Genomic DNA, 26,078 nt, shown 5'->3' with positions numbered 1-26,078 from the left:
TTATTGTAATCGAGAACAAGGAGACATCTACAACGGCCAGCATACAGGAATCCAATTACCACTCACCATCTGGATCAACCCGGCCATAACTACAGCATGCATCTTACTAGAGAGAGCTATCGTATGATTATGATGTTAGGTATCGACAGACTGGAAGCCCAATCACCTGGGCAAACAGCATGTTGAGCCTCATCTGTTCAGCCAGCACGCTGACGTTGTGGAACAGGTGGGGCTGCATGTGACTCCACATGTGGGGGAACCACCAGAACTCCTTCCTGTGTCTTAGCAGCATGTCATCTCCCCGGTCCTCCTCGTCTGTGCCTGGAGGGGGGGAAAGATGGGTACAGGGAGTTTCTTCATGACACTCTCCAACTCAAAATCTACAGTGACGTTGTCTAGCACAGGGTATGTTCTGTGTTTTTACTTCGAGATGCTCTCTCACCTGTGTGGTAGAACTTTCCAGAGAAGCCGAGGTTAAAGGTGAAATCAGGGACCAGCATTCGCAGCTTGTTTTGAGTATTGAGCAAGGCCTGCAAACGAGGACATGACAGAGGAATGGGAATTATATTCACAATTGCAGTTATTAGCTTTAAAAACTATAATGTTGCTGACAAACCTATTTTTTCTTAACCACTAGATGGCGAAATAACTCTTGGACATAAAATGCAGATGCATCATTCAAGTGAAGAATACAGACAATGGGACCACATGGAATAAAATCAGAACATATCTAGGTAGCCACAAGGGTGAAAGAATGAGCAAATGTTGGGGTTATTGTACAGACTGAAATGGGATTGCAAAGCAAACCCACGGAGTCCTGTTCAACAAATTCCCCAAACCTTCACACTTTATCAGCTATATCAGAGCAGCAGCATCCATATACAAATCACAGGATGGGGAAAGAGATAGCTGCTTTGCCTCCACAAATCAACCCAGAGCTATGCACTGTACCTCTGGGAGAGAGATAGCGGCTGTACCTGATAAGAGATACAATCTCTGACTTATTTAAAGGGGGACTGATGTCCTTGAGCATGTGCACACACTTTGCTTTTCTTGCCGATTAGGATGAGTGTCTGTGTGTGTTTGTGCGGTCTGTGTGTGTTTGTGCGGTCTGTGTGTGTGCGCAATATGATCCATGTCTCAGTATTGGCTGCCTGGGACCTTAGGTTTGCTGACGGAGAGACAAATGTGTCCCCACAGACAGATCAAGCGATATTTCATGTCTGATGACAAGCGGTGATCAGTAACTGAACTGTCTTCCAGCACCACAACAACCGATCGTCTTTCAAAAAGGAGAGAGGAGAGAGGCTACTGGACAGGGGGATGTGGTATGGAGCATATGCCTGGGTGATGTCCTGTGGGGACACACAGACCTTTGTGCCAGCCTGGTAAAGAGGGGTCAGAGTAAGGACGGCTTGGGGTAGGCAGAAGGGCAGAGACAGAGGGGTGGGGGCATAAGGGTAGGTCAGGGGCTCTGGTTAATCACCATGGCAACTGATCTTCACCGTCTGTGCCAAGTACAGAGAGCCGACAAGGAGGTGAGAAGAGCTCTTTTTATTTCCTCTTCGATTGCCTTATCAAATGGATGCCTACAGATCACTGACCTCAATATCCTTGAATTTCCCCATGTCTATAGAAACAAATGGAAGAACATTGTGAATGCCCGGGCTGGCTTAAAAGCCTCAACCTGCAGTGATGATCTGACTGAAGCCTCTGGGCATTGACTGACCATACCCTAGACCAGTGGTTCCCAAACTGTGGGGGGAACTCAGTCAGGCTTTAAACGGATTCTTGAAAGTTTTAACAGAATGCACAAAGTGCAATTTTGAAATTGGGTGGTACATTATCAGTCATTGCATACCTTAGAGAGCTATTTATAACTTGTCAGAAATGTCAGCCCAACTAGCCCATGTTTTTTTGTTGTTGATATTGTTGTAATTTATTTGTCACTCAAATATCACATGATTACACATTAGACATGCCAAAATGTATAGAATTAAGACAATTTGCTATAAAGCTGCAATGTTTTCTTTGCAACCCATGACAAAATGTGTACAATTGCAGGAAATAAGCTTTAAACCCGCAAAATTCTCTCCACCAACAAGAGGGGTGTGAACAGTTATTCAAAAACAGTGCTTGTGCACATAGAAATAGACGTGGCACGTGCGCTCGTGTGCAGGGGGGTGCGCGGGATGTTCCCCAATGCTGGAAGGGGGGCCCCAGAGTGAAAAGGTTTGGGAACCCCTGCCCTAGACCGTCAACATGTCCATGACTCCTACCTGGCCCAGGCCTGCATTATAGGAGGAGGATGAGAGGACATGGTCAATTGCAAACAACAGCAGCCATTTACCATAAGGACAGAGATGTAGAAATGCCTGTGAGATGCTGAGGTGACCGAGTACCCATCCAACCAGAGTGATTATGGCAGCACTCCAAGGGCACTGAATGTAAATTCAACCATCAACCAAGCAAGTAGAATATAGCTGAGATGCAGGAGTCAACCGATCGGAACAATAGCACAGAAAAGTGAACGTGGTTATGCATGTATGTGGCGTGGTTTGTGTGTGTGTGTGTGTGTGTGTGTGTGTGTGTGTGTGTGTGTGTGTGTGTGTGTGTGTGTGTGTGTGTGTGTGTGTGTGTGTGTGTGTGTGTGTGTGTGTGGTCGTGGTGTGTAAATCAGCTTTAGTGCTTAAGAGTGCAGTGCTGAGGTTGCACCCAGAGTGAGAATAATAGACAAGATTAGTGGTCCATTAGCCATGCCTTGTTTGTGCCCCGTTACTCGCCTCACAACTGCTTGAGGTGATTAAAGCCTTTTTGCTCAACCAGAGGCCAGGTGGTAGGGGTAGTTAGACAACACTGCGGTAAATAAAGTCGAGCCTGCATGGCAACGACCACAATGTTTAACACCACGTCAGGGCAGGCGGAAGAAAAATTCTATCTAACCTCTTTGTGACACCTCAAAATGTTAATAGGATCAACATGGTTGGTTGCAATGAACTACAGATGACTAACAGGGTCCCCGAAGAGCAATACATGTTTAACATGCTTTTTACATCCACTTTAGTAGAGAATTTAGGTGATTTAACGTCAAAATGGCAATATCTTAATACTGCACAAGACAACTGTCCGGATATATATACAATTTTCAAAATATTTTTTGTTGTTGTTGCTAGGCAGCGTTGGCTTTCGCTAGTCGGCTGTACCTGCGCTAAAACGCTGTTATTTTTCATACTATAGCTTGTTCCCCATCTTCTTTTTAAATAGTGAGCCAACATGTTTTCAGCACTTATTTACATGACTGATCAAAACAAACGTTCTCATGCTCTCTTCTGTCTCTCTGCAGCAGACAAATGGTGAGCAATATGTCTGGAACATCACAGTAACATCCCAGTATTGAATCGCAATACATGTAGAATAGTGAGAATCGCAATACATATCGTATTGGCACTTAAGTATTGTGAAAATATCGTATCGTGAGGTCCATGGCAATTCCCAGCCCGAGTGGAAACGTTATTTGAAAAGTCATCAAATACATTTCAGCATCTTTAACACATTAGAAAGTGGTAAGTGGTTCCATTGACTTGATGCTCTAGAGACCAAGCAGGCCAATTCCTTTCAGAGAAGACCACTTCTGTTCAGAAGATTGAGGTGAGAAAAAAAATCAATGGGCCATTCTTCTGACTACACCAGCTCGGCTGTTCTATTCTGTGCTCCACAATGAATCCATATACCTGTAATGTAATGTTGTTTTCTCCGTTAAGCTACGGCCTCAAGAGCATGCATGTACCTGCCTCGGCTGCCTGAGACGTCAAACGGTCTATTAGTCATCATTTCCACAGGAGCAATTAACCCGAAACGTCTCATCGGTGGTGTGATGACTAAACACAGTGGCGGTGCCAACAGTACTTTTCTCCCTCCATATGCCCTTACTTATGCAACCGCCTGGTTCCAACCTTGTCAGGCTGAATTGATGACAGGCTCATTAACTGGCTGATTGACTTGTGGGAGCCCTTGCTGAAGCGACAAGTTTGCTCCCTTGTCCCGCCCCCTATCACTCTCCAAATGCATCCCTGTTGTCAGTGCAAAAGCCTAATTAATCCTCCTAATATTTCCCATTAGTTGTGTTCATTTAGTTTGATGCATTTGTCAGAGTGGCCCTCCAGGCAACGCTTTTCTGCATTGCAAACTGCTGATGCGGGTTAAGTGTGTTCAACAGCTATAGAGGGTAGAGAAAGACCATTATGAGAGCTGTGATGTACTGGAGACTCTTCCGAATTTGTTTTTGTCACTTCAAATAAGGCTTTGGTTAAGACTGGAAAAGGCTTAAAGTCATTCAGTGGTGGTTTTCTCAAAGTGAAGTGAACTCAAGTAAATCAGGCCAATTAGACACAGTAGCGGGCTAACAACCAGATAAAATAATTAAGAGACTAATGGCAGAAGACACAGATCCTGTTGAGATTCATCCTAATAAATGCTAGCCTTTATTAGGCCTTGCCTTAGAAACAAGTCACACACCTTACGGAGAATCCCATTGGAAATCAATATGTGTCCCATGATGAGAGGAGCAGGAAAGAAGCACTTTCCTGAAAACTAAGTGGTAAATCAAAGGTTGCTTAAACAGAAACATCTATACTTGTTAAGGTAACAGGCTGAATAATCGTCCTCTTCGGGAATAACCGCCTATTTCGTTTTTTTTTACGTCATTAATAATACATCTTTACACAAGCTTAAATACCAATGACAGTGAACCTACAGTAGGCAGAGTGTGAGAGAAAGAAAGAGGGAGAGAGTGAACCCACCTCTACGTCGGTCACCTTCATGCGGGTGCCCTCCTTGCCCACGAAGATATCGTCCACGTCCACCAGCAGGTGGCGCTCCAGCGAGAGGCAGAGCCGCTTGCCCGTCAGGTAGGCGATGGCGTCCACAAACACCAGCTTGTGCAGCCAGTAGGACAGGTTGTTTCCAAACAGGACCCTCTGGATGCCGTCGTGGAGCCCCAGGTCCTGGACCACGGTGGCGTGCATAGCACTGAGCGGCCCCAGGTGGGCCAGGGCGTCAGAGGACTTGGTGCTGGCCAGGAGGACAGGCTCGTAGGTGGAGTGGTTGGATTGGAACACGGTCCAGTCGTCCCCGGGCAGGGGGCCCTGCTCCACCTCGTTGGGTCTGGTGATGTAGAGCAGTGGGGCGTTGTGGTTGATTCGGTAATCCCTCAGGCCCAGGTGGGAGTGCAGGAAGAGAGGGAAGCCCTTAAGCTGGGCGCTGAGCAGCGAGTTCTCGTTGGCCTTGAAGAAGCCGATGATGCCTACACTGTACTCCATGCAGTACTTGTCCAGCAGGTCGCGGTTCCAGGCGTCCAGGTTGACATACTTCAGTAAATTCTCGTATATGACCAGGGCGTAGCGTCCGCGGTTGCGCTCCGTTAGCGTGGGCATGTCTCCCTTCCCCGGGGCGATCTCGGTGCGGTAGCTAAAGTGGCTGGACTCCAGGATGGCTACGATCTCCTGCCCCAGCTGAGAATAGATGCTCTCTACAAACACCAGCACCACTGGGTCCGTACGAGAGTTGTCCATGGCCTTCACCTGGCGCAGCCGACCCGAGTGAGGCAGGAAGAGTGGCGCCTGCTGCCCACCTCCCACAGACCCCGGCACCCTCCGACAGTCACTGAAGGGCAGCGGGGGGGCCTCCTTGATCTTGGGGCTGTTGCTGACGTAATAGGCCAGGAAAGCCATGGAGAAAAGGCAGAAGACGATGAGTGCCAAGATGAGGCGATGGAGCTCCAGTTGCCTGACGCCCCGCACCAGCTTCCATAGGCTGGCCACCATGGCCGCAGCACGACAGGGGCAGTGCCGGCGCAGAGCAGAAGGCAGCGCCAGGGACGAACAGCAACAGGGCACAGCAGCGGGCAGGGATACAGGAGGAGAGAGAGGGGGAGGGTTGAGCAGCAGACACTGGCACCAAGCTGTGCTGAGGGATAGCCATTTACGCTAGGTCACCATGGCCCCCATTGCCCATGAGTCGCCTTCCGGCTTTGGCCCTGCTCGCCTTTCCACCTCTTTGGATGCACAACGCGCTGCCTGTCTGGCTGCTCCGACTCAGCCTGGGCTGGTCTCTGGGCTCCCTCTACCTCTGCACTCTCCTACCTCTCTCTCTCTGGCTCCCAGGCACGCCCGTCCTCAGCTCTGCTACCTAAGAGGATTGGGTTTCTCCCTCTGCGTTCCTCACACACTCCTCCTCCTCCGCTCGCTCCCCTCCTCTCAGCGGATCAGCAGTTTCTCTCCTCTCTCCTTTCCCCGTCACTGAACACCACACAGCTCCCTTGTACACACGTAAACACGGCCGTTATCAGGAGATGCTGGTTGTATCGTGGGGGTGTAGCTCCTGCTCTCAGGTTGTGTGTGTGGCAGATCTTCTGTGCGTGTGTGTTGGGTTCAGCAGTCTCGGCTGGGGGTTCGGCAGGCTGGGGCTCAGCCTTCAACACTGCCCCCTGTGGAGGCCCAACCTGTTCATCTTGAAGGCGGCAGAGAGGAACACGCCTGAGGGAGGGGCAGAAAGAGAGAGAGAGTAGGATTAGTGCACGTTAGATCACAATCCATGTTCTTGTAACCAAAATTAGTCCTCAGGATAATGTCTCATGACGACGCAAAACAGAAATAGAAGATAAACAGAAACAACAGTTCTATTAAAAGTAAAAAGAAATGTTAACTTGACATTTGTCTTGGACATACAATAATTATTTGTTTGCAAAACCGCTCAGCTAACAGCATCATAAACCAAAAGGCAGCTATAAAACCTTGCTGGTGAAACTGCCTGTCAGACTGAGTTGTTCCCTGTGGGTACACAGCGTCTCTGTGCTGACAGTGGCCCAAACCCTACAGAGAACGAGTCAACACAACCATGCGGCAGGGTCAAATTTGATGACGCTTCCATATGGCCTAAAGATTGCAGCCTTATGGTTTTTCCATTAGGTCCCCTCCCCCAACTCAAAACCAGGCCATCCCCAAAGCCCTCTGTGTGTCATGAGCACTTTTTCCTCACGGAGACCAAAAATAGCCTCACCATAACCTCCATGTGTTCCCGTCCTCCTCAAATATAGCGTTACAGGTGTGGAAGGAAAACTCTGACCTTAAATGTGAATGATTATATGGCTGTGTGGGTGGCTGTGGGTACACGATCTCAAAATGTGGGCCAATGCTGCAGAGCAATTAAGATTTTGTTTACGATTGCGGCTAGTCCCACACAGATGCAGGCAGGGTGCGCAATGGTAGTGCCGGAGGATGGGGGGGGGTCAGGGAACTCAATGCCGTGAGAGCTGTGCACTGTCAGTGTGTTAGTAAACTGGGAAATCTCCAGCACAAGACCTGCCTTACATGGGAGCCACTAGAGAATTAAGACAATGCATTCCACCTGCAGTGGGCTGGGTTGATTCCAATGAGCCCTCTGGGACTAGACCAGGTCACGAGACTAGCTCAGTGGCTTTATGACTACGATACAGCAGCACTGAAACAGTGTCTCAGTCCCTGCAGGCTGGCTGGATCATTTATCACTGTGGGGGAACTGGTGGAGGCCAACAAGGCGCTACAGTGCAAATATAAATATGTGGTTAAATGCAAAGAGCAAAACAAGCAGCCCATATCAGCTCGTTAGAAAAAGAAAAACTGACAAATCGAGTCCCAAGCCCAGACAGACGCTCACCACCCTGCGTCATAAACAGGATACCGCGATCTATCAAAGTTACCCTGACATGATCAATGTCAACCGTGCCGCCACGCTACATTTCCTGGGCAAGCACTTAAAGGATCATTTTTCTCTCAGAAGTACTAACTAAGCCTCGGCTTTAGCAAAGGCACCTTGACAGAGAGAAACACAGAGGGAGATGAACACACAGACAGACAGACGACAGAGAGACAGACAGAGACAGAGTCTACAACACAGAGTGGACAATGAGGAGTGAGAAAGAAGAAAATGAGCAAGAACATTCGGAAGGACAGAGAAAGGTGAGGAACTCTCATGGTGCTTCCACTCAAACCCCCCAGAACCACTCAAAGACGTGGCACCCTGGAGTGGACCTCCCCTCTCACCGCAGATCCAACATCCTCTGTGAACATGGAGGGAGGGGGGGGACTGAGCGCATCCCGAGAAAGGAACCTCTATTCTTAGCCGGAGAAGTCTCACCTCCTTGACCACTTCCCCTCCAACATGTGGGCCATTGGGAGACAAATCACAACACACAGGGTCCTCCACCCCCTCCCACAAGGGTACAGAAGCTAGGTGGATGGGTGGGGAGGAGGCACAGGGTAGGGAAGGCTACTGAAGGAAAAATGGGTCAGTGTCACCTTGTCCTCTGAAGTTTAGTTTTGTTACTATTGCTCTAGGTGGAGCGGTTGTGGTCAGACCTGGAAACATTTTTAAGAAAAAAAAAAGCTATTTATAACAGCTGCATCTGTACGAACGACAGGGGTGATGCAAGTCGATATCTAGAAATCCACAGGAAATGCTTCAGTATCGGATATACAAGCATGCCACATAACCTCGTTCTGAACTTCAATGACCACTCCAATCTTTTTTCAGCAACAATCTAGTGAAAAATGATGTTAATAGTGGTGACCGCTGTGTGTGCATAACTCATTTACATTTCAAGAGGCACCCATTTATAAAAACGAGGGTGAAAAAGGAAACATGATCGTGTGATGAAGAGGGAGAGGGGTGAAAGAGGTGAGATTGCTGTGCTAAATAATAGAGCCCTAATGGTGTAAGGAGAGAAGGAGAGACGGATGTGTGTGTGAGGAGGGGGGGCGTGGCTTTTAACAACTAGGCTAAGGCTCGGGACAGACTTGACTGAGACTCCGGGGGTAAACAGAGGTATATAAGTGGTGGTAGGTTTGAGGTGGTGTTAAGACCGGAGGAAGCAGAGAGGTCTCACCTGAAAACTGGTGTGTCGGTCTTATCTGACGGGGTCGGTCAGGCAGAGAGACCTGTGAGGGAGAGAGCAGAGAGAATACGTGAATGCAGTGCTGAGATTTTCCCGTCTAAAATGTGGGTGTACAGTCTATCTACTATCTACATCTACTTAGAGCCCAGGCATCCTCCCACGGCCTTTGGGTAAGAGAGAGCAAGATGGAAAGAGACTGAGTGTTTGACCCTGAAAACAACCCGAGTCCCACAGGGCTCCCAGTCCCAGTGAATCTGACAGATTTTACAGCTGACATTTAAGACAGAAACCGGCCCCGAGAGCAGGGCCAGGACGATTAAGCCCAACGATGTGGAGGAGAGGGAAGTCAGCTGGTCACTGACCATTTCACACCAAGGCCGACCCGATTCATCGAGCTTCCTGCTCCTCTCCTCCTGCCCCTCTCTGTATAATAGTTTATATAGGCCGCTCCCCTCCAGGTCCCTACTGTCAGTAGTCAGTAGTAGTGGCCCTGGGGCTATGGCCCTGAGCAGCTTATAAAGCCTAAATGCTCAGGCTGCTGACAGCTGGAGGAGCAGGCTTTGTCCGCGTTAGGCCCTCCTCCTCACCCCAAGCCAGTCTGGCTACACAAGGGAGGGACGACTAAACTAGAGAGAGAGAATCCCACAGACTCCCACCCTGATGCTGACTGGATCAGCAGACACACACACAGGCTGCAGGTGGGAGCTGGGGAGGCATGTGGGGGGGGGGGGGGGGGGGCAGGGTTCTCTCTCTAAGGTGTGTGCACATACACTGAGTGTACAAAACATTAGGAACACCTGCTCTTTCCATGACCGACTGACTAGGTGAAAGCTCTGATCCCTTATTGATGTCACCTTGTTAAATCCACTTCAATCAGTGTAGATGAAGGGGAGGAGACAGGTTAAATAAGGATTGTTAAGTCTTGAGACATGGATTGTATATGTGTGCCATTCAGAGGGTGAATGGGCAAGACAAAAGATTTAAGTGCCTTTGAACGGGGTATGGTAGTAGGTGCCAGACGCATCAGTTTGTGTTAAGCATTGGAGTCAACATTGGCCAGCATTAGAGGTTGGCAGATTAATCGGAATGGCCAATTAATTAGGGCCGATTTCAAGTTTTCATAACAATCGGTAATCTGCATTTTTGGACGCCGATTATGGCCGATTATATTGCAATCCACGAGGAGACTGTGTGGCAGGCTGACCACCTGTTATGCGAGTGCAGGCAGCAAGGAGCCGTGGTAAGGTGCTAGCTAACATTAAACTTAGCATATAAAAAAGCAATCGATCTTAACATAATCACTAGTTAACGACACATGGTTGAGGATATTACTAGTTTAACTAGCTTGTCCTGCGTTGCATATAATCAATGCGGTGCCTGAAATTGTGTCACTTCTCTTGCGTTCAGTGTAAGCAGAGTCAGGGTATATGCAGCAGTTTGGGTCGCCTGGCATCTTGCGTTCAGTGTAAGCAGAGTCAGGGTATATGCAGCAGTTTGGGCCGCCTGGCTCGTTGCGAACTGTGTCAAGCCCATTTCTTCCTTAATTAATTTGCCAGAATTGTAGATAATTATGACATAACATTGAAGGTTGTGCAATGTAACAGCAATATTTAGACTTAGGGATGCCACCCGTTCGATAAAATACGGAACGGTTCCGTATTTCACTGAAAGAAAAAACTTTTTGTTTTCGAAATTATAGTTTCCGGATTTGACCGTATTAATAACCTAAGGCTCGTATTTCTGTGTGTTTATTATATTATAATTAAGTCTATGATTTGATATTTGATAGAGCAGTCTAACTGAGCGGTGGTAGGCAGCAGCAGGCTCGTAAGCATTCATTCAAACCGCACTTTCCTCCGTTTGCCAGCAGCTTTTCGCAATGCTTGAAGCACAGCGCTGTCTGTGACTTTATGACTAGGCTGGCAATACTATAGTGCCTATAAGAACATCCAATAGTCAAAGGTCTATGAAATACAAATGGTATAGAGAGAAATAGTCCTATAATAACTACAACCAAAAACTTCTTAACTGGGAATATTGAAGACTCATGTTAAAAGAAACCACCAGCTTTCATATGTTCTCATGTTCTGAGCAAGGAACTTAAACGTTAGCTTTTTTACATGGCACATACTGCACTTTTACTTTCTTCTCCAACACTGTGTTTTTGCATTATTTAAACCATTTATTTGAGACTAAATTGATTTTATTTATGTATTATATTAAGTTAAAATAAAAGTGTTCATTCAGTATTGTTGTAATTGTCATTATTACAAATATATATATAAAAATCGKCCGATTAATCGGTATCGACATTTTTGGTCCTCCAATAATCAGTATCGGGATTGAAAAATCATAATCGGTCGACCTCTAGCGAGCATCCGTGGGGAACGCTTTCAACACCTTGTAGAGTTCATGCCCTGACAAATTGAGGCTGTTCTAAGGGCAAAAGAGGGGATGCAACTCAATATTAAGGTGTTCTTAATGTTTTGTACACTCAGTGTGTGTGTGATGTGTCTGTGTGTGTGTGTGTGTGTGTGTGTGTGTGTGTGTGTGTGTGTGAAAAAGAGAGAACAAGAGAGTATATTGGGAATCAAAAACAAACAATTTAACAACCTCTTCCTAAACAAGCGCCCATCTGGAACATAAATCCCAGATACAGATTTAAACCTGAAAGAAAGGTAAGCCTTTCTCTATCAAATCCTCTCCTTCATTTGGCTCCAGCCTGACTATAGAAGCAACAGTATATAAAATGGCATGTAGATAAAGAGAGGAAATGAGGGGAATCAGACAACCTCTATCACAGGACCAGATGGGTTCCCGGGTTGGAAAGTCCCTGATAACACTTCAATCACACAGAGCATTACAGACCAAACAAGACAGTTGCCAGACAGATCCCCTGTTATTAACTGTTAGTTAAATTATTATATTTTCTTTAGTCTATATTTGGAAATGCTGGAGCCATATGCTTCTAGAGGAGGAGAGATACCACAGGGAAGCAGAGGGCAGAGGGAATGACAGATCTGACGATAACTGAGCTTATCAGAAAGAGAGGGTTTAAGAATGCTGCAAGATTGCATGATAACGAATAGAGCTCCAGTTTATGCACACACAGCCACACAACACACACATCATTTGTTCATCTCTTAAGGACCAGTATGCATCCTGTCCACTCCACTCGACTGAACCCTGACCTGAGGCTATGGTATACCAGAGGGCCTGGTAGGAGGCTGTTGTTTGTGCTGGTGCCTCACATTCCACCCAGGAGTTGACCTAAGGTACAGGTCTAGAATCAGATTACCCTACCCCCAATCATAACTTTAACTATCTGGGGGAAAATGCAATGCTGACCTTAGATCATTGTCTGGAAAGGCAATTTCATCCTACCATGCCAGTATATACATTGCAGGAACCCACCAGCAGGGGGAGATAGACCAGCAGCAGTAACTCACAGTGACTGGGCTCCTTTGATGGCAACAGGAGAGAGGGGCAGGGGACTGTTGCTTTGGCAACAGGAGAGAGGGGCAGGGGACTGTTGCTTTGGCCCCAGGGGTCGCTTGCTCATTCACCCACAGGTGTGCTACCTCATGGTCAGTCTGAACTATGACCTCTCTAACCAACACTTACAGTGACTAGAGGGTGTAGAGAGGAGTTCTAACAGAGAAAGGTCAGAAGAGCTAAGCCTCAAACTGCATTATGTGAGGACCAATGGCAAGACTGAGTGCAACAGGAAGTGTTGGTGGGAGGCTGCTGCTCTTGGAGACTCTGGATTAAACAATTAACTAATTTGACTGGATAGTTGAACATTAATTTTTAGCTTAAATTATCTCCATTCTAAATCTTACGCTACTTGTACGAATCGAGTCAGCTTCATTGAGAGAACCTGTGTGTGTAATTCACCCTGCCAAAAGTACTRACTTCCAAGCTGGTCGATTGGATCCAGAAGCCTGTTGAGTTGATCAGATGCTTGTCCGTCTACTGGAATACCAAGAGGGGCGACAACCGCTGTGTTTGCTCTCTGAACCAAAAAAGCAGACGGAACAAAGGGAAGAAAGGAAAAAACGAAGTTCTCGCACTCTTCAACCCTCCTCTGTTCAGACCCCGGGGGTCATTAAATTCCGGGAGGCAATGGCCCCTCTTCTCTCTATCCATACGTCCCCCCAAGGGGTTGCAACAGAACAGCACACTGGGTAGACTCTGAGCAGCGCTGTCACCCAACATGAAACAAGCAGGTAGGAGAGTCTGTTGTATTTCTCTGCACGTTTGTTCCTTGCTGACGAGTGATCTCGGAACAAGGTTGTTCAGCAAAGACAAGAGCAACAGATCTGTCTGTTTCTCCCAGTGTACATGAAAGCTGTGAGTATTTGTGTAGCTGATTATGAATTCATTCTAGGGTAGATGGACCTCATACCACAGTAGTGCAGAGCGATTAGCGCTTTTTGAGGCCAGTTCGGTTTCGGTTCGATTATTTAAAAAATAATCCCCGTTTCCGATTATATTAATTATTTTCCATTAAAAAGGCTCACCTCAGAGGAAGTTGCTGCACCTATTTGAGTAATTCCTGTCCAAGAGCGGAAATTCTCATTTAGGTTACACCTCGAAGACTGAAGCAGGCTGCTAATATTTAGGAATTGGCGGTGGGAATGTTGTGTTGATTTCCACGTGTAGCAGAGAAATAACAACAAATAGGACAATGACTGACAGCTGTTAGTGTAACTAGCTAGCATGCTAAGCCAGGGGGAAATCATTTCAGAAAAACTAGCAGAGAGAGGAGTCTCCGCTAAACCCTGCCTATACCAGCTGTTGTAATGTTGAGGGTTGACGTTTTCCTGACTCTTGCCGTTTGATAATTCCAGTGAAACTGTGTAGGATTCCAAACGTCATTATTATTTGGGCATGCACACGGACATGATAAAATATCTATATTTTTTGTTCTCTCTATTATCATTTCAGCAAGCTAGCTAGCTATATACCATATCAATGCATTATCTAAATTACACAGCTACAGTGGGGAGAACAAGTATTTGATACACTGCCGATTTTGCAGGTTTTCCTACTTACAAAGCATGTAGAGGTCTGTCATTTTTATCATAGGTACACTTCAACTGTGAGAGACGGAATCTAAAACAAAAATCCAGAAAATAACATTGTATGATTTTATAATAATTAATTTGCATTTTATTGCATGACATAAGTATTTGATCACCTACCAACCAGTAAGAATTCCGGCTCTCACAGACCTGTTAGTTTTTCTTTAAGAAGCCCTCCTGTTCTCCACTCATTACCTGTGTTAACTGCACCTGTTTGAACTCGTTACCTGTATAAAAGACACCTGTCCACACACTCAATCAAACAGACTCAAACATCTCCGCAATGGCCAAGACCAGAGAGCTGTGTAAGGACATCAGGGATAAAATTGTAGACCTGCACAAGGCTGGGATGGGCTACAGGACAATAGCAAAACAGCTTACGTGAGACGTCAACAAGCTGTCTTGCGCAGGATTATTAGAAAATGTAATAAGGTTCAATTATATGACTTCTTCAATCACCCTCCGGTCTTTTTCCCTCCATCATTATCTCACCTCTTTCTTATCAATTATCATTATTATTTTATTATTGATCATCCAGATACATACACAGTGTTCATCGCGTTCTTGTTTCTGCTGTCTTCTCTTCTTTATTTCATTGTTTTTGTGTGGGTTGGTCTGGGTTGTGTTTCTTCTTAGGCGTTTCTGGTCGTCTCGTCGGTTTCGGATGTCAGTCAACGCTTTCGTTTGTTGTGTTCGTTGCTTTTGTTGCTGCATTAAGTCGTTGGGTGTTCCTTTCGTGAGAGCTTCAATATTATACTGGGTGGGCTTCGCCACACCGTCGCTATCTCGTGTCGCCCCCGCCCGGGCGCCGACAAACGACCTATGGTGGCTGTTGGGACAACACACCCCGACAACCAAACACCCATCCTACTCCGAAACACCAAAAGCACTCTAACCTGCATGATCCGCTTTGATGGGTGTGGAAGGCCGGGTGGGCGGGGGCAGTGTGTTGGGGTCGGTCGTGAGAGCTCGGGGATGCTGGGCGGGTGGCGCGGGGGGGCGGGGCGCGGGTGAGGAGGCGGCTGGCCGCCGGCGGGCGCGGGGGGGGGGTGCCGGGGGGGGTCACGGGATCGCGCGGGGTAGCAACGGCGGGGACATCCACGGAACTGGGCATCAATCAAACCGGCGGGGCAGAGACCACAAACGAACGGCGCGCGGGGCGGGCGACGGGCGCCAGTGCCCCCGCCAATCCCCAACCAAAAACGCCAAGCCCCCTGCAGGGCCCGCGCGGGGTCTGGGACAAATGAGAAGGCGGGGGCGGGCGGGGTGGGGGCCGGGCGTGCGCGGCACCGGCGGGCGCGAGCAGGACGCGGCCGCGGTGGTGGGGGCCCACGGAAAACGGAACAAAACAACACGGCGGAAAACCCGGAAGGCAAAAACAAGCACCCGCCGGCCGACACGAGAACCGCGGAGAGGCGGCAAGAGAACAGGAACCCCTCGCGTCGGGTGCACGGGCCGCCGCGTAGCGATGGACCTGGTCAATGACCTGAAGAAGAGCTGGGACCACAGTCTCAAAAAAACCATTAGTAACACACTACGCCGTCATGGATTAAAATCCTGCAGTGCACGCAAGGTCCCCCTGCTCAAGCCAGCGCATGTCTAGGCCCGTCTGAAGTTTGCCAATGACCATCTGGATGATCCAAAGGAGGAATGGAGAAGGTCATGTGGTCTGATGAGACAAAAATTGAGCTTTTTGGTCTAAACTCCACCTCACCGTGTTTGGAGGAAGAAGAAGGATGAGTACAACCCCAAGAACACCATCCCAACCGTGAAGCATGGAGGTGGAAACATAATTCTTTGGGGATGCTTTTCTGCAAAGGGACAGGACGACTGCACCGTATTGAGGGGAGATGGATGGGGCCATGTATCGCGAGATCTTGGCCAACAACCTCCTTCCCTCAGTAAGAGCATTGAAGATGGTCGTGGCTGGGTCTTCCAGCATGACAACAACCCAAAACACACAGCCAGGGCAACTAAGGAGTGGCTCCGTAAGAAGCATCTCAAGTCCTGGAGTGTGCCTAGCCAGTCTCCAGACCTGAAACCAATAGAAAATCTTTGGAGGGAGCTGAAAGTCCGTATTGCAGCCGACAGCCCGAAACCTGAAGGATCTGGAGAAGGTCTGTATGGAGGAGTGGGCCAAAATCCCTGCTGCAGTGTGTGCAAACCTGGTCAAGAACTACAGGAAACGTATGATCTCTGTAATTGCAAACAAAGGTTTCTGTACCAAATATTAAGTTCTGCTTCTCTGATGTATCAAATACTTATGTCATGCAATAAAATGCAAATGAATTACTTAAAAATCATACAATGTATTTTCTGGATTTTTGTTTTAGATTCCGTCTCTCACAGTTGAAGTGTACCTATGATACAAATTACAGACCTCTACATGCTTTGTAAGTAGGAAAACCTGCAAAATCGGGACGTTTATCAAATACTTGTCTCCCCACTGTATATACCATATCAATGCAATTATCCTAAATTACACAGCTCTTATACCATATTCAATGCATTATCTAAATACACAGCTATTTACTGTTATCAATGCATTATCTAAATTACACAGCTATTTACTGTATCAATGCATTATCTAAATTACACAGCTATTTACTGTATCAATGCATTATCTAAATTATACAGCTGTATACCGTATCAATGCAAATCTGCCACAGGAAATAGAAAGAATACAAGCTCCGGTAATATGGGTAGTTTGGAGCGTGTATATAATATTAAATGTTTGGAGCGTGTATGCAACAATGGCAAGTTCGTTTTGCATGGTGGGTGGAGGATTTCTCTTTAGGATCAATGGAATGGTTGAAAATGAGCACCTATTTTAATTTGCTCCATGGCAAGGCGGCCAAGTCGTCTCTAGTTAACACAGTCACAAAGTCATAAAACCACGTCCATTCTACATTTTGTCTTTCTTAAAATCTGATTTTAAATCTAACTCTCACCTTAGCCATAATCACACTGCTAACTTTACCTAACGCTAACCTTAAATACATTTTTTGTTTTCATGAATTTGTACGATAGACAAACTGCCTCGTTCAATGGCAGAACGACAGATTTTACCTGTCAGCTCAGGGATTCAATCTTGCAACCTTACAGTTAACTAGTCCAACGCTCTATAACCACTTGATTACATTGCACTCCACGAGGAGCCTGCCTGTACGCGAATGCAGTAGAAGCCAAGGTAAGTTGCTAGCTAGCATTAAACTTATCTTATAAAAAACAATCAATCAATCAATCATAATCACTAGTTAACTACACATGTGATGATAATTACTAGGGAGGTGTGGATGAGGTGGTGGGAGAGAGGTCTGGGAGGGTGGCGGGGGATTTATAACTAGGCGTTGTCCGCGGTTGCGCAGAATAATGTCGACTGCGGTGTGTATCGTAGCTCAATGTGGTAACCTAAAACCATAAACCATCAAATGCCTTTCTTAAAATCAATACACAGAAGTATATATTTTTAAACCTGCATATTTAGCTAAAAGAAATCCAGGTTAGCAGGCAATATTAACCAGGTGAAATTGTGTCACTTCTCTTGCGTTCATTGCACGCAGAGTCAGTGTATATGCAACAGTTTGGGCAGCCTAATTTGCCAGAATTTTACGTAATTATGACATAACATTGAAGGTTGTGCAATGTAACAGGAATATTTAGACTTATGGATGCCACCCGTTAGATAAAATACGGAACGGTTCCGTATTTCACTGAAAGAATAAACGTCTTGTTTTCGAGATGATAGTTTCTGGATTCRACGAAATTAATGACCTAAGGCTCGTATTTCTGTGTGTTATTATGTTATAACTAAGTCTATGATTTGATTGAGCAGTGGTAGGCAGCAGCAGGCTCGTAAGCATTCATTCAAACAGCACTTTCCTGCGTTTTGCCAGAAGCTCTTCGCTGTGCTTCAAGCCTATCAACTCCCGAGATTAGGCTGGTGAACCGATGTAAAATGGCTAGCTAGTTAGCGGGGTGCGCGCTAATAGCGTTTCAAACGTCACTCACTCTGAGACTTGGAGTAGTTATTCCCCTTGCTCTGCATGGGTAACGCTGCTTCGAGGGTGGCTGTTGTCGTTGTGTTCCTGGTTCGAGCCCAGGTAGGAGTGAGGAGAGGGATGGAAGCTATACTGTTACACTGGCAATACTAAAGTGCCTATAAGAACACCCAATAGTCAAAGGTTAATGAAATACAAATGGTATAGAGAGAAATAGTCCTATAATAACTACAACCTAAAACTTCTTAYCTGGGAATATTGAAGACTCATGTTAAAAGGAACCACCAGCTTTCATATGTTCTCATGTTCTAAGCAAGGAACTTAAACGTTCCTTACAAGGCACATATTGCACTTTTACTTTCTTCTCCAACACTTTGTTTTTGCATTATTTAAACCAAATTGAACATGTTTCATTATTTATTTGAGGCTAAATTGATTTTATTGATGTATTATATTAAGCTAAAATAAGTGTTCAATCAGTATTGTTGTAATTGTCATTAATACGAATAAATAAATAAAAATCGACCGATTAATCGGTATCGGCTTTTTTTGGTCCTCCAATAATCGGTATCGAAAAATCATAATCGGTCGACCTCTAGTCTAAGGCACTGCATCGCAGTGCTAGCTGTGCCACCAGAGACTCTGGGTTCGAGCCCAGCCTCTGTTGCAGCCGGCCGCGACCGGGAGGTCCATGGGGCGAAGCACAATTGGCCTAGCGTCGTCCGGGTTAGGGAGGGTTTGGCCGGCAGGGATATCCTTGTCTCATGGTGCACTAGCGACTCCTGTGGCGGGCCGGGCGCAATGCCCGCTGACCAGGTCTCTAGGTGTACGGTGTTTCCTCCGACACATTGGTGCGGCTGACTTCCGGGTTGGATGCGCGCTGTGTTAAAAAGCAGTGCGGCTTGGTTGGGTTGTGTTTCGGAGGACGCATGGCTCTCGACCTTCGTCTCTCCCGAGCCCGTATGGGAGTTGTAGCGATGAGACAAGACAGTAACTACTAACAATTGGATACCACGAATAAAAAAATAAAAATAATAATAAAATAAAATAAAGTAGAATTAAAATAATTGAACCAACAGTTGGTCAATTAGCTGTAAAAAAAAAAAAAAAAAAAGTCATTTTCGGTTAATCACTCAGCACTATACCTCAATGGAGTGTTCTGGACTAAAATAAACCTCGCTTTCACTGGGTATATTTTCTAATATCAGTTTTCTCCTTCGTTGCCATGGAGTTTGTTGTCTGGCTTTAACCACTGTGGATATATTTTCTTTAACTGGAGGCCAGGCAAGGAGTCGATGGTAGTAGATGATCGTTTAAACTTAGGGACGTTAAAACTGGGACGGCTTTCCAGATACAGTTTATACCTGGTCCTGGACAATTGCAATAGAGATTTTCCATTGAGCATGCTTTTTAGATCGAGGCTTAATCTGTGTCTGGGAAACCTGCCCCAAGGGTGCTACAAAGCCCATGAAAGTAAAAAAGTGCTCATCCCTGGTAGCTTAAAAAAAAAAAAAAAAAAAAAANAAAAAAAAAAAAAAAAAAAAAAGAGTACCTATCACTTGTAAATGAACTGACCATAAACCTCAGCTAATGTTCAACTACAATATATTCACAATGAGAGCATGGTAATAAAACAGCCAAGGTCATCATCTAAAGGAAATTATAGTTGAAAAGCCACTAACTGAACTACCTGCACAACGCTCCAACACTCTGATCATTATCACTTCCTGACTAACAACGCTCCACTGGATTTATGACTAGATCATAACACGGACTGCTGTGTGAGACAAAACTGTTATAGTCAAATTAATTTCCCATTTTAGCCTGATAGACAGGCAGACGGAAACAGACAGATGAGGAAGCTCTTTTCATAGAAGGGAAGCAGAAGAGGAGTAAGCTTTTGTTGAGGTCTTTCCATGTATGGTGACTTAGTTTCACTTGATTATCTTTGACTAGCAAATTCATGTAAGAAACTGTCTCTCCGTCCTGTCATTTAACGTAATAGCTTGACAGTTCCTGGAAAGCAATGCAAATACACAGCATTGACGGGCATGGCTTTGTTAGTCAGATGGACGGCTAAAAATATCTACATTAAGTCTGAAACCAGGGTCTAGGTTGAGGGGAAGAGAGGACACACAAAGATTGCTCGTTCCCTCAGAGGAGAACCTCCAGAGTGAAAAATATTCAAAGAATATCTCCCTCATTAAAGCAGAATAAATATTTAAAGATTAAAGATGGCACTTCATTAGGCAGGCCATCCGTTGTGGCACAGTGGAGCACTGGTGTTCTGACAGAGGAGAAAGAGAGCGTCGCAGCGGGCCCACAGGTGGTAGCCTTGACGTGCCGGTCGGCTTGGGGAAAAAACATGTCACAATATTTACACTGTTACCCGGTGCGCTACGTCAAAACCATGGGGCCCCAGTAATCTCTCCATGGAGGGATGCCATGCAAACAAGGGCAGCCGGCTGGAGATAAGGAGGAAACAGTGGAAGGGGAGAGGGGGAATCAGGAGTATATTTAACCTGGCAGGGAGAGAGCAGCCCCGGAGTGATGAGGGGGAGATTGAACCAGGGGAGAATGACTGCCCCCTCTCATTGAAGCCACAAAAGTTCAAGGCCGTCCGCAGTACTGCAGACATTGTAGCCGAAAACAGGATCCTTGAGGTCGGTGGGCTTATAGATTTTAAAAAAAAGTGACTGGAAGAAGGATATACATGTAAACTGGGCTGAAAAGTTACTGGTAGCAGGAATATATAAATACTTATGGTAATATAGTAATGCTAATATATACGTTGTAAACAGTACTAATGACCAGTAGCAGGATAAATAGATATACTAATGATGGTAATAAAATCAATTATCAATGACAGCAGTGGAATGGAGTAACACATCTAATCAACAATGATTTTAGCAGCAGCGTTGGTTGTGTCTGAGTGGGTGGTCTGTAGGAGGGAGAGCAGTAGTTGTTAGCCATTTAACAGCCTTATGGCCAGCACTGAGCTAGCCTGCAACGTTACTTCCTAGAGTAGCTCAAACTGAGCATGTTACGTCTCCATGAAATGCCATCTTAACTGACTTCACCTGGCTTCAATGCGCTATTGAGTCTTAACATATGGAAGAACGGTGTCACGTGATCGATGACTTTGTCCATTCATATATAGAGTAATTGGATTGAACCAATACAAGCGCCAGCTGAGAAAGCACATTTGTTAAGAATTAGGCTCAGGGAATCCCAGCAGTCAAACACAGGGAGTGTGTGGTATTGTTATTCTATAGGATTCTGCTGTGTTGCTTCTACCGCTGCCGCGTTCCATTCCCACACGCAACGCCATTGGGTGTTTATATAATAAACCCCTGCATCTGCACGGCCGGTGGAGGAGCCACACAAGGCCACCCACCGTGTGTGTACACACAAACGCGAATGTGCGTGAGTATATCAACATTTGAAAGGGAGGGGGTTAACATGACCACCTGTCTGGCAGGAGTTGCGTTTTAATGACATCACTGACCCTGACTTGTGGCTAGGCCTGCTGCTTCCACGTTTTCAAATGGCCTCAAGCAAACACGCTCTTGGGGAACTGGATTAGGGCTAAATCAACTGTGCATACAGAGGGCAACGTAAATATGTAATCACCGACCTTCAAAAACAACTACTACTACTACCACCACACTAATCATAAATAGCCCATTTCATCTCCTCGACAATAATAACGCAGTAGAAGCCAAAATAGGAATAAAGGAGGAAATAAACTAAATGACCTTATGCAGGAGATTAGTAGATAAAGCCTCATGTATAGTCACTGGGGTTTGGTTGAAGATGAAAGGTAGGGTTGTGGGCATTGCCATTGGCCTTGGCATAGTGGTGAGGTGGACGCCCTGGTTGCAGTGTGTCTGTCTTTGTCTGGCAGTCAGTACTGAGGAAGCAGTGCGGTCTCAGAGAGCAGGCCAAGGCTATAATCCAAACGGGAAAGCGGCCGGGTCAACACTGTGTCAGTGTGTGCGTGTGGTGTTCTGAAGTGCGCCTGTTGGGAGTGTGTGTGCATGTGCATACAGTATGAATGAATGTGTGTGTGTGTGTGTGTGTTGTGTGTGTGTGTGTGTGTGTGTGTGTGTGTGTGTGTGTGTGTGTGTGTGTGTGTGTGTGTGTGTGTGTGTGTGTGTGTGTGTGTGTGTGTGTGTGTGTAAATATGCATACTGTTTATGTCCAGGTGTGTTCTACATTTGTTGTAATTTCAGAGAGCAGCTGTGTGCCTCTCGTTCCCCCTCCATCTCCCAAGCTCACTATACATCAATAGTCAAAGTGAATAAAACAGGCTCTTCCTGCCAATGCAATTAAATCTCTGTGTGTCTCTAGATCTACCGCTGTCTATGTCTGCATGAGTGAGTGCATGTAGAAGCTGAGAGGCTACAGTCTTGAGGGAATAGTATTGTACACTGTGTTCCCAGTTCCCTTCCAGTGTGGGAAGCAGTGACCCGGATGAGCAGGGCTACAGAGTAATTTAGGACTGCTAGAGGAGGGAGGGCCTGACCCCTAACCCCCCCCAGCAACCCCCACCAAGCCCCTGGGACGGCCAGGAGAGGGGGTTAGAGCGGCGGTCAGCGGTCACACTTCCAGGCCCCTCTCGACTTGGTCCACTGGTCCCAGTATGCGGCTGGATCGATAGCTTGCCTTTGGCTGCTCCAGAGCACAGGGTTACAGGGCATCCCGCTGTCCCCTATGTACCCGCCTGCCTCAGCACTGCTGTCTGACTCAACCTCCTCTTCCTAGCCCTGCCTTCTACTCCAAAACACATAGCCAGACAGTGTGAGTGTGTGTTATAAATGACTATTGGTGCATTGTAATATGCTTGCATTGTGTGGATAATTGCATGATCGGTTACAAAAGTGTGCCTGTGTCCTGGATGTGTTGAAGTATGTACTGTAGTCTGTGCATTATCATGATGATAGTAATACGCTTCTGTACTGTGTGTGAACTGACGTTAGAATAGTTAGCATTTAGTGTGAGCGTAGTGTGTTTGTAGATACCGTGCTGTGTATACCGTGGTATGGCATGGGCGATGTTGCTCTCAGGCTGTGGCAGACTGTCTCAGATGTCACCTTGGGTTCTCACACGAGACATGCACATGCTACCTCCTGGGGGTCAAAGCAGAGCACGGCATCCTCATCTCATCTCTCCCACAGCATTAGATTCAGCCTGCCCTCCTCAACGCCTTCATCTCATTCATCTGATTAGCGGTCTTAATCAATGGCTGTAGGCWTAACAGCAGCCAGCAGAGCTCTGCTTGGACGGGACTGTTCTCTATTGGCCACACATCTCAGGCTGCTTCCCACTCAATCCCTCTCTGTCCACTTACTACTGTATCGCCCCCTCTGACCACTTCTCTTCTGCTGCTTCCATTCATTCTGTCCCCATCAAAGTTTTTCTGCATTTAAAACACATGGGTGGGGGTTGGAGCTTGTCTCCTGACTTAGGAGGTTGAATTTCTGGGTAGAAGTTCCCCTTAGGTATGCAGATCTATGAGCCGTTTACCCCAAAGACACCAAAGGCAACCTAGGATGTGTCTAGGGGTCTATGGCTGCCTGTGAGAGTGTACAGTATGGTGACTGACACTAGTGATATGGCATTAGCATCTGCAGCAACACACAGTGGCCAACCCTTTGGGGCCACATCCCCTCTCCCCTAGGAAGGGACAACATAGAGGTTAGAGGGTGCAGATCACTAAGAGGGGAGGACAAAGGCCCACCAATGTAAAGTAGAGCTGGGAATTGCCAGGGACCTCACAATAATCACGATTGCGATTTGATACTGCAATTTCATTGCGATTCGATGTTCCAAACACATTGCTCACCATATGTCTGCTGCAGAGGGACAAGAGAGAGCCACAAGAAAAATAGTTTTGATCAGCCATGTAAATAAAAGTGGCGAAAGCATATTGGCTCCCTATGTAAAACAATGGACTCAATCCGTTGCTGACGGATACAAAAACTCTGTCTGAATGCGACCGAAAGGCAGAAAGTGAGAAGAGTGAGGGAGGCGCTACAGTAGAGGACAGTGTCTAGGGGGGCTCTGGGGGCAGAGATACGGTCCAGCGACCTCAACACCTTACAGATAAATCGATCACCTCTTGCTCCTGCCACACGACTCCGCTCAGAGAGGTGTTTGGGAGCTTTTTAATTGGTCGGGGACAGTCACACACTGCTCCTGAGGCCCAGCGCTATTAGAGGTCCACAAAGAAAACAGACTATTTACACCGCTCTTTCTCTGTTCAGGCAAGTGTACAGTACAGTACACCCACTCCCTTCCTATGACTTGTACCCTTAGGAAGGCGAGAAGTGCTACCATCCCCAACCACCCCCGCTGACACACATTTACCCCCCCCCCCTATGGAGTCTTCACACTGTTCATGACTCACAACTCCCTTTCGCCTCCATGCACAGGTCGCAAGAATGGTCTTTCACAGCTGGCCAATCAATCGCTGAGGCTCCATATAACTGGTTGGTATGTGTGAGAGTGTAGTAAAAGTGTTTGTGTCGCCTTTTCTCTCTTTGAATTGGTTTGAGGCACTCCCACTTCAACTCCCAAAACAAGGGATTCCCTTCTTACCAATTAAAATGTATTTGGAACAATTTCTCCCAGGCTATCTTTTCTGTTTCTCCCTCACCATCTTTTATTAGAGGGCCTCCCTTTCTCCTCTTTCGTTCCCCAGCCTCTTGCCAGCATTCTCAATTCATTCCCAAATCAATTCCACCGTGCACACAAAAAGTCCCGGAGGACCCCACATGCACAGACCCGGGGGGGACACAAAAAGACAAAAAGAGGAATCCACATGCACTGAAGATGCACGCACATTCACACACAAACAGAGGCTGATTCGCCATGGGGCCTTAAGCTGTAAGAGAGTGTTTTTGTTCATGGGGTGTATGTAGCTAAGGATGAGTGATGGTGAGAAGCTGTGTGGCTCTAGCTGAAGGCCAGTGAGCAGAGCAGCCACAGAGAGACACCAGGCAGTATGTAGGTGTGCATAGAGGAACAGGCTCATTCAGAGGGCCGAGCAGACAGGGCGCAGGAAACATCCCTTAATTAGCTCTCAGAGTTGGGGGGCTGCGAGGGTTCAAGGCCTTCCTCTTGGCACACGCACAGCGCTCACACACAACTCGCTCGCCCACAAAACACTTACAGCGCTCACACATATCAACACACACACATAGTGACACACACAGCTTGTGCACACACACACAGTAGTGCTGAGACGGGGACCACACAGGAGAGCTGCTGTTGTGCTTCTCCGCTCAGGTGGCCGCTTCAAACAGCACAGAGTCAACTGGGAGAGACAGAGAACTAGAGAATGCAAAATGAAAACACACACACAGGAGAGGACAGAGAGAGAGAGCAGAGACGACCGAGAACCACTGAGAGAGAGAGAAGAGAGAGAGAGAGAGAGAGAGAGAGAGAGAGAGAGAGAGAGAGAGAGAGAGAAACGAGAGAGACAGGAGAGAGACAGAGGGAGAGACAGAGACAATGCAACAGAATATAAATAGCCTACACAGGTCACCATATCCCTAGTCTGCATTGCGACACCTCTTAGCGGTCACCAACCTTTTCTGAGTCAAAATGAAAGCCAAGATCTACCGCTCTGAATAATTTTTCAACATGACTTAAACAATGTACACTCCTTCAACATTACTCTAATAAAAACAGCTGTGTAGGAATGAAGTTTGTGCAGTAGGCCTAATACATCACCGCATGGCAACGCTTAGCCTGCCAATAATGTCCTTCTCAGACCATATTATATTTCAAATAACAAAATAATAATAACAATTCATCAGCTGTTGCATAAGTTGAGAGGCACAGCTGAGCATAAATGTAAATAATTCACTTTTTTATTTGACTGGACTGATGGTACCTGCATCAGATAGTCAGTCTCAGCAGAGGGAGGGAGAGAGAAATAGAGGGTCTGCCTCTCACAGTCCCTGCTCTTTCCCTCCTTCTGCTGAGACTGACCAGAGGGGGGGGGACAATGTCTTCCACCTGATGGCCACACTCGAGTTGCACCGCATTATT

General features: G+C 46.6%; 1 protein-coding gene across 4 annotated transcripts in view; it reads right to left on the bottom strand.

The window, feature by feature from the left end:
- The window catches only part of LOC111951660 (bifunctional heparan sulfate N-deacetylase/N-sulfotransferase 2), a 161,692-nt gene that overhangs the window by 9,693 nt on the left and 125,921 nt on the right, over nucleotides 1-26,078 (bottom strand). For all 4 annotated transcript variants that reach the window (XM_023969876.2, XM_023969877.2, XM_070434922.1 and 1 more), the window contains 4 exons: nucleotides 8,921-8,972; nucleotides 4,800-6,533; nucleotides 443-530; nucleotides 167-321 (listed from right to left, as the gene is read on the bottom strand). In XM_023969876.2, the coding sequence (XP_023825644.1) occupies nucleotides 167-321; nucleotides 443-530; nucleotides 4,800-5,822 (1,266 nt within the window). In that variant the 5' untranslated portion in view covers nucleotides 5,823-6,533; nucleotides 8,921-8,972. The remainder of the gene's footprint in view (nucleotides 1-166; nucleotides 322-442; nucleotides 531-4,799; nucleotides 6,534-8,920; nucleotides 8,973-26,078) is intronic.

Source organism: Salvelinus sp. IW2-2015, linkage group LG25 (assembly GCF_002910315.2).
Source record: "Salvelinus sp. IW2-2015 linkage group LG25, ASM291031v2, whole genome shotgun sequence".
Lineage (NCBI taxonomy): Eukaryota > Metazoa > Chordata > Actinopteri > Salmoniformes > Salmonidae > Salvelinus > Salvelinus sp. IW2-2015.
The sequence above is the reverse complement of the archived record's forward strand: the minus strand, read 5'-3'. Positions and strand labels throughout refer to the sequence as shown.